This window comes from Larimichthys crocea, chromosome I (assembly GCF_000972845.2).
Source record: "Larimichthys crocea isolate SSNF chromosome I, L_crocea_2.0, whole genome shotgun sequence".
NCBI lineage: Eukaryota > Metazoa > Chordata > Actinopteri > Sciaenidae > Larimichthys > Larimichthys crocea.
In genome coordinates this window covers 6,674,090-6,689,288 of record NC_040011.1, presented here as the reverse complement: position 1 = coordinate 6,689,288, position 15,199 = coordinate 6,674,090, and the positions used below count along the sequence as shown (strand labels likewise).

Genomic DNA, 15,199 nt, shown 5'->3' with positions numbered 1-15,199 from the left:
AACAACTTGCTATTGAGTTCAAATTTTAAAATAAACAAGAGTAAGAGTCTACAGAGATGCTGGTAGCTATGTGAGGCAGAATTAAGGCAGAGCAGTGGTTTGAGCTAAATGCTAACATCAGTGTGCTAATATTTATTACGTACGATGTTTATCATATTAACCAACTTCGTTTAGCAAGTATGCTACGATTTGCTAATTACAACTAAACTAAGGCTGATTGGAACGTGTTGAAGGTATTAGGTTATAAACCTAACTATTAGCTAAGTATTGGACAAGTTAACCCTTGTGTTGCCCTGGTGTCAGAATATCAGAATGACCCCAGGACAACACATGGGTTTACTCAAAAACTGGGTATACTTTCATGTAAACAAGGTCTATTGGTCCTTAATTCTAAAACGAAGGGATAAATGTGTGGTAATGTGTTGGACTGAAATAAGACTACAGGTGTAACACTGAATTGACTGACAATTTATACTATATGCTTTAAATCAGTCAAACCAGGCAGGGTCATGTTTGACCACAGAGGACAAAAGGTGTATGGCAATCGGGAAAACAAGTGTTAGTTTTGATGATAGCGCCACAGTTAGTAGATTATTTAACTCATGAGAGTCGTGATGGTCTGTAGCAAATTTCATGACAATCCATCCAATAATTAAGAGAACAATGTGACACCAAAGTGGTGGACCAACCAGCTGACGAGCCAACTTTACCATCTGTAGCTGCCCACACGTGAGAACGTGAATATTATTGCCCACTTCTGTTTTGGCAGCAGATTTGTTGTGGAAGATACATCTATCCTTACCTGCCAGCTCCATCCAATTCGAAGTGGTGGGTAGAGGAGCTACGGAGGATTGCACAGGGCTCATTACAGCAGGACTGACACCTGCTGCAAGCAACAGATTTTCTCTGATGACACTGTCATGACTAAAGGTGTGTGTAGGCCCATGTCTGTCTGTCTGAGTATGTTTGCTTGTTTGTGACTGGTGTGGGTGTGGATGGAGGTTGCAGCGGTGACACTAACAGGACTTTATGAAATCCGTAACACACAAAAAAACATATTGTGAGGATCAGGTTTCCCGATCCCTCTTGTCAAACTGTAGCGAGCTGAAATGTTGGAAGGCCACTACACCATTTAGCAAATAGTTTCCATGTTAATAATAAAACGCGTTTCTACACTGTGAAGCGAGTGAAAGTGTAGTGGGCTACTAAAAAATACAGCAGTGCCTGAGGCAGTTTCCCACCACAGTACCTTCACAGAGGTCTCAGGCAGGTAGTGTGGGTTTCGTAGCTTGGTGGTGATGTAAAAACGAAAGTCAGGAGCATATTCAATGGTAGAGTCTCCCAAGCGGATACACATGGCACCACCTTGTTTAAAGGTCTGTCTCAGCAGCAGAGGCTCCAGGATAGGGTCCAGCTCCTCACCAACATTCTCCAGCAGCACTGAAAGAAAATGTTGGATCTTTATCAATAAGAGAAGGTCAAGTCTTTTCAGGCTTTTTTTAATACTCACACATTTATTAGCAACCTTCTACTGGAGCTGTCAAGTTAAATCACTCTCTCTTCTGCTGTTGATCAATTCTAATAACTAAACAGCTGAACCAACCAATTTCAAATTTTGGCAGCTGCAATAATAAATATTTTTCCCTCAATACTGTACTGGTTCCAGATCTCTTTTAGAACAGACTTTAAAGTACTATTAATTGCTGTTATTTTTACCCCTCGTGTCCTCAAAAACAACTGAAGTCTGCCAGTTTGGGTATTTTAGCTGTTGCAGAGTCCAGATTAATAACTAATTGCAATCCTGCTTTTGCTGTGCTGGGTGCTAGATCTATGGCAGCCTTCCATTTAGCATAAAGTCAGCTAATAATGTATTCACACAATGGCTTTTTCTAGATATAATTCTTATTTATGGTTTGGCTTGTCTTCATAGGTCTCTTCCTGTCAAGACTGGTTACTACTGCCAATCTTGTCAGTGCTGTTTGTTCATTTGATTGTCTGTCAGCTGGTTTACAGAAGTCATCAGTAGTTACTGGCCCAATTTTTTAATGAAACTCAGTGAGAAGGTGTAGAATGGAGCCAAAGAATAAATTTTGGAGCAGATCCAACCTCAAGGTAGATACACAAATTATTATTCACTTGTGATAACATTGCAAGATGGGTTAATTGTAATACATATAGTGTATTCCTGTTGGGGCTATTAAAAGCTCACACTCCATTCAGAAACGTATTTTTGTTGTACTTAGCTCTACAGTATGATAAGCCTTATTAACTACATTGCTGTGTTACATTATAAAAACGTATAGGACCAAATCCTCTGTCTCTTTCAGCTCGCAGAGATTAGCATATAGCCCATCGAACATGTGCAATCAGTGAAGCGAATAAGGCATTTCCAGTTATAGTGTGTGCCACAACATTATTAATGTGATTTCACATTAAGTATTATAATGCTGTTCTCGTGTTATCATCTATAATTGACATTATGCCTCAAGGTAGTAACACATTTTTTTCTACAATATTCAGTGCCACTGACAGCTGTTAAACTTTCTTTCAGAAGAAAGGGAATCAAATCAGGACAACCTTCCGAACGTTTTGGTCTTGTATATCATATCAAAACTGCTAATATGTCAGCAGATTAAACAGTCCATTGTATCATTTAATAGTCCAGCCTGTTTAGCTGGAAAACATTAATTCAACCATGCTAAAATAAAGAAGACTAGCTCATAATCAGGATTACAGACTGCAATACAAACAGCAAGAAACTGTAAAACTGTGAAGTAAGAGAATCGGCTACGGAGGGTGGAACTGTAGCCTCCGGGGACTATTTTGCACCCTGCAAGGACAAGCGACTCTCTGAACTGTTAGCCTTGCAGTCTGCCAGTAAGCAAAGACCTAATGGCTGGCTGAGTTCGGTCATTATTTAGATGTCTTTTTAATGGCTATATTGCTGCCTCTGTCTGTTTCTAACTCTAATTCATGTCTTGCTGTTTCCTCTCATACCCCTAAGAATCCTATAAGATAAAAATATGAGTATACTCACACTGTAAAAAAAAAAAAAAGGTTTGTGATTTCTCTCTACACCTGAAGCTGATACATGTCAGGAAAAATGATAGTGTAGAAAACTTATTTCTTCGGGATTTTGTATTTTTTCACAGTAGTTTGGTACACTAATGGTGCAGTGGCAATAAGGTTCATTGGAACATCTCACACAGAAATATTGCTTATATGCATTCACACACTGCAGAGTAGAGAACAAAGGAGAAAAACAGCATTCACACAGCTCATATTTGTCCCTGTGGTGAAGAGAGACCTCAGCAGGCAGTAACAGGAACTGCAACAATGTGGGTGAGGCACACACACATACACACAGACAGAGAGAGAGAGAGAGAGAGAGAGAGAGAGAGAGAGAGAGAGACTAGGCAGCAACAGCAGAGGCATCAAACCAGAGAAATACTTGTGCTTACCTGGCGTGCCAAACTGGATGCAGTTCTCCAGAGTACGTACAAAGTCAGCATCACTCAGTTTAATGATATGCAGGGTATTGGCCTTCTCCATGTTTTTCACCCACTTATTGGCCTGGCCCTGGGGATCAATCATCAGGGGCCACCGCCTGGCATTACTACAAACACACACACACACACACACACACACACACACACACACACACACACACACACAGAGTAGTGGCTGATCAATGGTGTTTCCTTGTCAGAATGAGAGATCCTGTAACTGGTAACCATGAGACATCACAACAGGAGGGGGGATGTTGGAGGACAAGAATTGAGATGTAGAGAGAAGCTTACGAGTGAACATTCACCCCGAGCACAGTTAGACAGCTCACAGTTGGGTAGCACACCAGGGGCCATAGTATTGTGATTAAAAAGCAATGTTGCTGCTTCATTTACACAAACAAGCAGATGTCTTCGCGATATTACTTTTTCTTTTTTTTTTTTACTGCACCTAAAGGTTGAATCAGACAGTGTTACTTCTCCGGAAAGGTTACAAAGTTCTGTCGTACGGTTTTCTTTTGTTTTCATTAGTGGAGACTGATAATGGATAATTGTAATGAGCAATCTAATCCTGATCCTTTAATTAATTGTAACCCATTAACCGCACTCTGTTAAAACACTGCAGCCTATTCCTTATGCACAGTGAGTGAGTGAAAAGTCAAGTGGCATAAGAAATAAACAGCAGCCAGCAGTTTCAATGGCGATATTCACGCTTAGGTCTGAGGCAAGCAGAGCCCCTTTGGGTTTAAGGGAAAAAAATCGATTGCTTTGCTTCTATTCCAGCATTTGCAGGGGCACCACGCTTTTAAAATGCTGCTTTTGTGAAAAGTGCATTTGAAAGTCAGTTCTCTGTTTGTGCTCATGTCATTTTGTAATTTCAGACACTGTCCAAATCTTGTCCAGACATTTTCAAGCCACATCGATTCAAGTACAGCTTTATTATGCACTCCACTGTACAGCTCTACTGTGCAGGAAATATACATTTTGAATCAACTCTGGTTGTTGGTAGATGCTTATTATTAAATGACTTCGATCAGTTTCTCTTCTTGAAACATCCATAGCTGGTGCATTAATCTCTAAGCATTACAATGCTGAGCACAAATCAAACACTGGTGCACTTTTCCTCCGGAGAGAATTTAATACTCACGAGATTATGATGCCGTTGTCTATGGAGAAGCTGTCTGATGGTAGGCCAGCGATGGTCCACATACGAATCTTTACCGGATCGCCCAGAGAGTTCATCAGAGACATGCTGAGGGAGCATGGGATTTCTCTACTCCTACAAAGATTCATCCACTCCTCTGTCTGATCCTGGAGAGCAGTACATTTGATAGTAATGACTTAATTGACTTCACTAGATGTGTAGAATCAAACACATAAATGCAGAGATCCACATGAACAGGTTGTTAAAAACAGATATAAGCCATTTGAAAGCACACATTTAACCTTCAGTCTTAACACAATCAATAGTTTCCCATTGACAAACACAATCACACAATGGCATGACAAAACTAACTAACTCACTCTCCTCCTCTCTGCTTTCTGCATGACAATGGCCCCTCTATGTGACAAAGTATAAAAGATGACTTTTAAACACCGGCTAGGTCTTTGAGACATTTGAGTGTTTATTTTCCATCAAACTGCTCTAAAGCATTTGGCATTTATTGGTCTGAAGCATTGGATTTGAAGGGGTCACAGAGTACTTAATATAAAAAAATCATTAGTCCCACAATGAATGAAAAGCTATGTCTCATTTAACATTTATATAAACGAGAGCGAGAAATACTAAAAATCTATGTAGGTGCAGGGAGTCAAGTAATGTATTTATGCCTGTAAGCTTACCTGTCTGTAGCTAGAGGTGAAGGCTCCCAGGTAAGCCACTATGGCTGCTGAGATAAGGATATCCCCAGTCAGGTTATTGTAGAGCTCTCCGAGATTGAACGCCATTTCGCTCCAGCGTGTCTTCTCTCCACCGAGGCCTCCAATAAGCTGCTCGGCTCGCTCCAGCTTTTTACTGCACAGATCCACCTGGAGGACATCGTCACAGGAGGAAGGCAATGATTTGTTGCACTGTGGCTGTTTTCTCCAGTCGGTCAAGGAAGAGAAAAAAAAAAGTCATGCCAGCTGTTTGGTCTATCAGTAGCCTTAATAGGTTATGAGTCATGAGTTATCTTTGCCTGGCAGAGGCACAGTCTTCTCTATGTTATCATGTTTACTTCTCCGACTTTTATCTGTAACAGTAGTTATGCTATTTTTCATTATGCAGCTAGATATCTGTGCATGTCCCCTGGTCCATCTGAAAAATAATTTTTCCATTTACCTCAAACGATGACAGCTATTAAACACAATTTTAAACAATCAACAATCACACAAACCTGATTCTCCAGGTCAGCTTTCTTGGTTTTGTTAGCGTCTAAAGTCTCTTGAAGCTTTGCAAGTTTATCTTGGACTTCTTTGAGGGCTGCCTGTTTTTTCTGCAGACTCTGCATGGCCACCATCAGTTCGCCTTCAGCCTGTGCCAGCTTCTCCTTCTTTGGTGCTACTACCTTGGCCACTCTGAAGGACACATGAAGCACTTCACTCAGGTGAATGATAAGTAAAAAATTACACGAAATAGGCATAATAAGTTCTATTCAGAGGATAAGGAACAACCCAGGCACTGCAGATTTTTTGATTAAGTTAGATCTACTAGATATATTTGAACTACAATTGAAATGAACACTGTGAGAATGGTGACAACATTATAAAAAAAACACTATATGCCACACAATATGCACTAGAATGTAGAATTAGGGTTACACGTGATCATATCTGTACACATGATTCTTGACTGACTGTGTATGCATTATTATGTACAGGCTGAAACACTGCTGTGCTTTCTATGAACTTAACTGTCAGAAGAAAACAGAATTTTATTGGCATTTATTGGATGTACTGAATATGAATCCCATCACTTCTATAAATGTGGGTAACATTTAAAATTGTCAGAACTATAACGACATGAACATTTCACATCTTGATTTGGCCTGCTGTATTAATGACGCTTGCAGTAAGAGGGTGACTATTTCTTTGAAGTTACCCATAACCAAGCTTTACATTACTATCTTAGACAGATGAAAAGCTCTCTCAAGCTTTGTGACTACATTTTCATAACTGATAACACAGGAGAACATTACTTACTTGTCATACTTGTCCATGGCACAGACCCACTTACACATGCCTTCAGCTGCAGTGGATGCAGTTCGAATCTTCTCTGGTACAAAGTCTGGGTTGGTAATGTACTTGTTGCGGATGATGGCTATGCGATTTGGTGGGATGTTGTCCTTGTTGTATTCATGGAGGCTTTGGAGAAACTTCATGTCTCCCAGAAGCTTTTTGGCCGGGCCCCAATAGTCTTCCACTTTTTTACCGGAGCCTGAGGGGTCAGGCACACGATCTGGCTTGATGCCTTTGAGAATACAGATTGCCTCCATCACCAGTTTGACAGCTGGGGGTGGGCTTTTCATGGATTTCACCACTGTGATATCCTGTACATAAAAAGAACCACATCTATAGGTCTGCCCTCTTCAGTATTCCATTCTAGTACACCTGACCTTTGAGCCTGATATATATCCTATATAAATAAAAAATGTTGCTCCGTTTACCTGATTGGTGAGTGTATTCAACGCAGACAGGGCTGACTCCAGGATAGGCATGGCTACAGCCAGATCAGCATCACACTCATCCTTGATGGCCTTGGCAGCCATGGCCTGTTTGTTTGCCTCGGCCTCATCCACTTTCACCACCTTCTCTGTCTCAGCCACCTCCACAGATTCATGCTCAATCACCACCATCATCTTATCTACATCCTTGCTGGCCACAACCAGCTCTGGCTGTAGAGCCTCCAGTTCAACTTGCATAGTGGCCACCTGATCTGCTGCTGACTGTAGCTTCTCGAGGCCCACCTCATAGCGGCGTTTCAGCTTCATGACGTCACTAGAAAAAGGAGAAAGAGAGTTATGGAAAGATTTTTACACAGGAAACCTTCAAGTCCTTTATAGCTACAGCATACTTGAATCACATTTGTAACCTAACACAGCAGTATTCTTTAGTTATTTTATGTGAAATCTTACGCTCTTTTTGTGTTCAGCAGGGCCTTGAAGGTGGAAATGAGTTCCAGGTATGAGGTTGGAGTGACATAGTTGTGGCGCTGCAACTCAGCCAAAAAGCGACCTGATAGCTCTATGGTGGAGGTGTGGAAGCTCTTGCACATGTTGATGCAGCCTTCTCGTGTCTCATCTGTCATCTCAACGTCCTCCAGGAAGCGGCAGGCCACTGCCTGCAGGGCATCCTCAGGCCAGGTCTGATAAGACAGAATATATGCTGTACTGCCACTATGCTGCCATATGTGCATTTTAATCATTGCTATGGTTTTATGCTAATGTCATAGTCACCACCTGTGATGTTGCACTAACATTCACACACCATATATTGTCCCTTTCTTTTGATTAACTACCTGGGGCATCTTTTGGTGCGACCAACAGCACAGCAGAATTCATGTAACATCCACACACACACACACACACACACACCTGGAACCAGTTAATGGTGCAGCAGTTAATGAGGGCAGGGAAACGTCTCAAACGGTTCCTAAAGGCGTCTCCAATGGGACTCATGGCCAACACCACATGCAGCTGTGTGCGACAGCGCTCTAGAAACATGTTGAAAAGGGACAAAGAGCTGCCGTCTGTCTGCTTGTCACGATCTCGTTGCCGGTCCAAGACACGCATTCGCTCACAGATTTCCTGCTTCTCGTCAACTGCAAACAGGTTAGGCACCTGGAAACAACCAGAAGATTACAGAAATGTGTGTTTGAGTACCGATTTTGTAAAATAGGACACCTTTGCACCTTACACACAGCTATCCTTTTATCCATCCATACTTAATAGTTACTAACCCTTCAATCAAACCTTCATTCACTGATCAATCTTCACATGAGTCTCTACATCTTATCGATACCTCAACTCATCCAACAATCCATTCATGTCCCCTCCAATCCACTTTACCTCACCAGTGTTGAGCAGGTTACCAATGTCCTCCAGGAATGACTCCATTTTGATTTGAGTGTCTGTGAAGAGGAAAACGCCGTGAGCTTCACCCTGTGTGGACTTCTTCATGATAATCTTCAGGTCATCGTGCCATTCAGGGGTTCCGTAGGTTTTGGAGATTTCCACCTGGAACAGCTCTGCCCCTGCCATGTAGGCAGCCAATCGAGTAAGAGACTGGCGCCCGCTCCCACCCACGCCCACCAACAGGGCGTGGCCACTTGGCTGCTTGAGGATGCGGGAGATGCGGCACACGTGTTCGATGGCAAAACGGAAGAGGACCAGATTCATGGGCGCTTTGCTAATGTTGTTGTACTCCTCCAGGTGCGACTCCACTACCTGTCGAAGCTGGTTGAGGTTGTGCACCTCGCGGTAGTTGTGGTCCTCACCCTTGGGATCATGAAAGTCACAGAACATGAGGCTACGCAAGTCATCCTCAGTGACCTTTCCATCTTGGTCTTGGTCCAGATGCTGGAAGAGCTGATGGAAGTTTTCCTTCATGTGGTTCTGAAACACCACCTGTAAATGGTTCACAAGCCAAAACCGATCTGTGTCCTGAACCAGTCGATCACAGTATACTCTCAGAACCTGAGGACCAACAAGACAAGGAAACAGTGAGAGTGAGATAAAACTACAGAGAGATGACAGGCATAGGTTAGCTTCACTGCAACTTTATGTTTTTCCACTTTTTGCATTTTCATTTCTGTTTTATTTGCATGTTTATGTTACATAGCTGTCAGGCATTTTCCTCTGTTTACTGTGTAGAACATTACCTCATGGACCCAGAGGCGTTTGATGACAGATGGTTCATCTGCAGTCTCTGGCCGCGACAGACAGATGCCCTGGATGACCCGAGAGACATCGCGCAGATTGAACAAGTAATGGGACTTTGCCGGGGTTGGTAGCAGGTTCTTGGTGGCCTCTTGGTACACGGACATGGTACTGTTAACAATCTGAGAGGTCAGAGCTGCAAACGGCTGGGGAAAAGAAAACCTGTTGACAAAAAGGTTGATTTATTGTTTAGATCCTGTTCAGATTATTTTCTAAAGTTTAGTTATGAAACTGAATCTGTAATTTGTGGTTGTAAAACATTTATAAGATAAATAAATAAAAACATATATGATCAAGGATACTTTTTTAAAATCATTATCATTTAAATTATATTTCCAAAATGCCAAGCACCGTCAGTTCGTAATTACTAGCTTGTTAAATTGCAAATTGTAAAGTGGTACTTTAAGTTTCTGTGTAGATTTTAAACCTATCCAGCAGATTTGATTAGGATTTGTGGTCTCCAAGGTAAACACTGTAGCAGCGCAGTTAAGAGAGGAGGAAAAAGAACACATTTAATTATTGAAAGTGATGTGTAGAATAATATATACTCCTAGCTACAAATGGCATTTGTATGACATCCTGAACACATGGACTCACACTGTGAAGAAAAAAAAAACACCTCACTGATTGCACATGCTATGTAGTTACCGTATATTGAAGTGCCAGTCTATGATCCTGGAGAAGATCGTATGCATGGTCTTCTCATCAAAATCATTGATGGTAATCATGTTGAAGTGGCGCAGGTACCGAGGTGTGACAGGGTTCCGCCCTCCACCTAAGAAACAAGCAGGACGATAATCTCTGACAGACAGGGCACTTCTTAAGACAATTTCCCACACTAGTAAATCTCTTTCTTTTCTTTTGTTCTTTTTTTAAAATAATAACATTTTTATCATTTCAGTTTTGAAGTGCATAATTGTATTAAAAGATGACCTAAGAACCATGGCATCTGTCAACAGATGACAAACTAATGCTACAGACTTCTCACCAAAAACCAAAAAAGAAAACACATTACTCCTATTTTAACTTCCATTCATTAGCTCACAGTAGATTTTAGGATTGATTTTAAGATATTATTAATAACTTTTAAGGCCCACTCTGGACTAGCACTAAAGTACATCTCAGATCTCATGACACCACATGTGCCAAAGCTCTGACCTGGCCTTTTCTGTTAGGGTTCAACCTCTCTGGAACAACCTTCCTGAGGAGATCAGACCGGGGAGCTCCTTATTCTCTTTTAAATCACTCTTAAAAACAGATTTTTTAAAAGTGTAATGTATATTTGTCATATGTTAAAATTGTCATATTATCATTTAAATCATGTCAAATGTATCATTGTTTAACATTTTTGTCTTGTACAACACTTCTTTTAGAAAGTTTTTATAGTTTATCATTTTCATTTCATGCTCGAAGTAATGTAATAACAACAGATAACCTCATTTAGTATAAATGATGTCCCCCATTGGCATAGCATACAGGGACACAGGGAGAGTTAGTGTCAGTCTGTTAAGTCTCAGGGTGTGACCAACTTGCTTACTGCTAGCTCTGCAGTTCATTGTGTTTAAGTTACCAAGTTTGACTGAGACAACTGGGCTCCTCCATTGTTTTTCTTGGGATGGGTTCAGGGTTTCCATGGCCATACTGGGCAGCAGTTTAGAAAATCTAAATGACTGTCAGCACAGGCATCAGGAGCAAATACTGTAGCTGTATCAGCACCTGAGTGTGGCACCCACCCTGGCAGTTCTTGCTGCCAGCTGCCTCAATAGACAGGGATGGTTTTATGTTTATACTGGTAGTTCCAGGGGAGGTGGAAGTGGCAAGAATTTGCTGTCTGTAAGCACCTTAAGGCAGTGAGGAGCTCCACAAAAGAGCAGCTACTGTTTGTGACTCGACAAACACAGCAGTAGTTCAGAGACAGAGGAAAATGGTTAGGGTTGTAAGTATTTACTTTATGCGCTGACATGAACTTAAGGATACTGGAGCTGTTACTCACCAGGTGGTCCCATAGCACATATGACCTGGATATCCACCAGGTTGATCACGGAGCAGGTCTTCAAGTCATACCAGTTCCAGTGGTCCAGCCACTGGCGCAGCAGCTCCACAGGGGGCTGAGCACCGTAAACCTCCCTGGCTGGCATGTTCACATCATCCACAAATACCACCTGATAAAAAATAACATTAGAATGCTTAGAATAAACACAGATAATAACACATGATATCTCACACTTTATATTTTATACTACACTGTTTTTTGTTTAGATGTACACACAAAATAAAATGGTGCTTGTTATAAAAGAGTACAAATCTTTACAACTGCCAACATTTTAGTGACTCACTTCTCTGATACCAACATAAAACATCATAACATAAAAAAGAAGCCGTACCATTTTCTTCCCCAATGGAGGACCGAACACTCCTTTGCGCCGCTTATCTAGCTTCGACATAATAATGTTTTGGGTCTGGGCAGCTGTGGTCTGGGCTGAAAAGTTGATAAATAATGGGCTGTACACGTCCTTCTGCAGCTTATTCAACAAGAAGTCCTGGGCAAGAAATAAGATATAAGAAATGTGAACACTGATTATCATCACATCTCATAGTACTGAAGTATCATTATGACCATAAACATCTATACATGCACAATACAATAATACAAAATGGTGACATAAGACTGAGATAAGAGATATTATCAGGAAAGGAAACAAGTTGTGTATGACAGTCAATGGAATGATTGCATGATTTGGGTAAAGAATTAAGTACACACGCAATATTTGTACTGTATGTGTGTCAGAACACCTAAAGTGACTTATGAAGGTCTGGTAATGTCATAGACTTAATTCAAAGGATCAATACAATCATGGTGCTAACTAATAATATAAATATAATTTCATCTAAAAAAGAAAATGTGTATAAATGTATTTTCACTCTGTTTTGAATCGGCATGTCAACAACAGTCCATACTGCAGAGTACACATAAAATGATCATTTCTACTTAGATACTGGCAAATGGTCGTGTCGAGCTTTATAGTCTCATTAAATTTAGCATTTAGTGAATATTTCATCAGATAAAAACTCAACCTTAGTAATTTCCTGAAAATGACTGTGAAATGAAATAGTGTTAGTTGCTCTTTAAGGACACGATGAAGTCAAAAGGGTAACATCAATGCATTTTTGATTTTACATGAAGGTTTACAAAAGGCAATTTTGATCAAATGCCTTCTACAAGGAGATGACTTATTTTCATGGTAGTGGATTATGTGTATTCAGAGCTTATGCTCTGGCTTCCCCCATACACGTGTACAAGCACACACACAGTGCTCATACACATCCTTGTGAAATCACGTGAGTAATGACCTGCGTAATTAAGGGGGACTTGTAATGTGAATCATGGTGCATCATCTCCATCCTCTTGTCTGAATTATAAACCAGTGGTACAGCTTCTCTCTGTCTCACTTGAAGAGTCAGCTGAGGCAGGTGAAGGAGCCTTGTGTGCTGCTGTCTAATGGTACTGGTGCCGGCATCACGGCAGTCATATTCTTATGGTCTGAGGAGTGGGTGCTCCTTTGTCACACTAAAGATTTAGGCACATGGTGATAAAGCAACGGTCTGTTGGTTGCATGGGACAGAGCTGTTCCACCACGTAGGCAGGCAGGAAGTGGAGAACAAGGCAGGCTCCCCAGTAAAATGATCTCTATTCACCCCAGAGTCTCAAGTTTGAGCACACTAATGAATGAACTAATGAAGCAAAGAGAAGGAGGGGGGATTAGTCCTTGATATAAATAGCTGAAGGTCTACTGAGAGATACTCAGTATTCCTTCAAGGTGGCCGTTTCACACCTGGTGTCTGTAGCTGTGTTGCCTCTAAATGATTTGTGAGTGCAGAGCACTTACTTTAGTTTCCTGAGGCTGGGACAACACGGCTAGAAACAAATGCTCACTCTCCCTACAGAATGGTGTTATTGATTGCACAGGCAGTGTCTTTCTGCGTATGACAATAACAATTTCTGATAATAAAAATTTGCTAGTCCAATCCCAAATTCCCTTGGAGAACAAATGACGAGAGCTAAAGTAAGCAGACCAATTTAGCTCATGTTTATTATAGGTTATTATTATTGGTTTCCTGCTGTTCCAGTGATCATCAGTTTGAGATGGTAAAGGCACCAAGAAACGCACTAACAAAAGTAGAAGAAGAACATTGCTACAATAGCTAGCAAATATACACACAAATAAAGACGATTTCAAACTATTCAGCTAAGTGAGGAAATCCATCTTTCAGGCCTCAGGAAAACAGAAGATGCTTCAAATCTGCTCAAGATGGTGGATCTGCATCATTCTTACCTACCTACAGTTACCTGAGATTCCTTGCTGCTTTCCAAATGTTATGTTAGTAAAATAATATATAACAGACGACTTACTGTAATGTAGACACTCTTGCCAGTACCAGTGGGACCAATGAAAATAGTGGGCTTCTCGTGGGTGACGAGGAGCTCCATCAGTGCCATGTAGCGTACGGTGTTCTCAGTGGGCACGATGATCTCATTGAACTGCATGTCTTTGTCAATAGGGGGGGCACTCATTAGCTTATCTGTCCACAGCTCCCACCTGCCCGGGCCCTAAAACAAACATTATAACACACAGAGGGAACACATAATATTTAGTCTTTGACTGTAGGGTAGGTAAGGACATATGACAATGATACATGTATTTGTACCGAAAAGGTATCTACTCTAATGTGATGTGTTGAGTCATATCAATAGCCAACAAAAATGTCAATAGTCGATGGATGTGAATGGTTCAGAAGCTAAATGTGGCATCGACCATCTGTTATCCTTTTGTACTAAAGACAAATCCACAGTAGTTTTGTGTAATCAGACTTTTTTTTTGTTAAATCCATATCAGCTATTTTTCTTTGATCAGGTTGTAAGACAAGACTGACCACTGCTAAACAGAAAAGTACTCTTCAGGGTCACGGTGGGGCTGGAGACTATCCCAGCTGACTTTAAGTAAAAGGTGGGGTACACTCTGGACATGTTGCCAGCTTGTCACAGGGCACATAGAGACAAACAACTATTCACACTAACATTCACACATACGGCCAATTTAAAGGCACCAATTAACCTGTTAAGTGCGTGTCTTTGGACTGTGGGAAGAGGCCGGCGTAACCGGAGAGAACCCACGCAGACACAGGGAGAACATGCAAGCTCCACACAGAAAGGCCCAGCCAAGGTTTGAATCAGGCAGCAGTGATTACTGTACCACCGTGCCTCCTATATAATAATGTAATGTGAAGAAATATAACCTTGATGACTCAAATATAATGCAAAATGATTATGAGCTATGATAATGTCACACAGTTCATATGTGCCATAAACTTCTTTGTCTCTTAAAATCTAAAACCTCTAAAACAAATGTTTAATAGTGTTCTGTCAAAGCACATTCAAAAGAAGAATATCACATATCTCCTCAGATGGGGGAACAAGGCCATAACATTGATAACAACATTCCTTTGTTCACCATCCTCTGTGATAAAATAAAAATTCATTGGCAGCAAATTCAAGGCAGGTGGAGCTATGTGGCCGAGACCGAAGCATGACACTTTATAAAGGTCACACAAAGGCAAAAAAAGGAGCATCCCTCTTCCCCCGCCGTCTGGGGAGAAGAAAAATGTAATACTGGTATGTCATTTCATGTCCATGGTGCTCTCTGTTTGTGTTACTTGTCAGTTTTTATGTTAATGGTGTAAAAAAAAAAACTATTGCATTTGATGTGACAGAGAGATTTA

The 15,199-nt window shown here is 41.1% G+C and overlaps 1 protein-coding gene across 2 annotated transcripts in view; it reads right to left on the bottom strand.

Annotated features, from left to right (window-relative positions):
- dnah7 (dynein, axonemal, heavy chain 7) overlaps positions 1–15,199 on the bottom strand; it is a 68,247-nt gene that overhangs the window by 17,937 nt on the left and 35,111 nt on the right. For both annotated transcript variants that reach the window (XM_019263404.2, XM_019263398.2), the window contains exons 38-52: positions 13,833–14,030; positions 11,806–11,961; positions 11,415–11,583; positions 10,070–10,196; positions 9,364–9,583; positions 8,552–9,178; positions 8,078–8,323; positions 7,619–7,848; positions 7,151–7,481; positions 6,687–7,033; positions 5,882–6,062; positions 5,349–5,534; positions 4,654–4,817; positions 3,462–3,616; positions 1,250–1,440 (exon numbers count right to left, since the gene is read on the bottom strand). In XM_019263404.2, the coding sequence (XP_019118949.2) occupies positions 1,250–1,440; positions 3,462–3,616; positions 4,654–4,817; positions 5,349–5,534; positions 5,882–6,062; positions 6,687–7,033; positions 7,151–7,481; positions 7,619–7,848; positions 8,078–8,323; positions 8,552–9,178; positions 9,364–9,583; positions 10,070–10,196; positions 11,415–11,583; positions 11,806–11,961; positions 13,833–14,030 (3,528 nt within the window). The remainder of the gene's footprint in view (positions 1–1,249; positions 1,441–3,461; positions 3,617–4,653; positions 4,818–5,348; positions 5,535–5,881; positions 6,063–6,686; positions 7,034–7,150; positions 7,482–7,618; positions 7,849–8,077; positions 8,324–8,551; positions 9,179–9,363; positions 9,584–10,069; positions 10,197–11,414; positions 11,584–11,805; positions 11,962–13,832; positions 14,031–15,199) is intronic.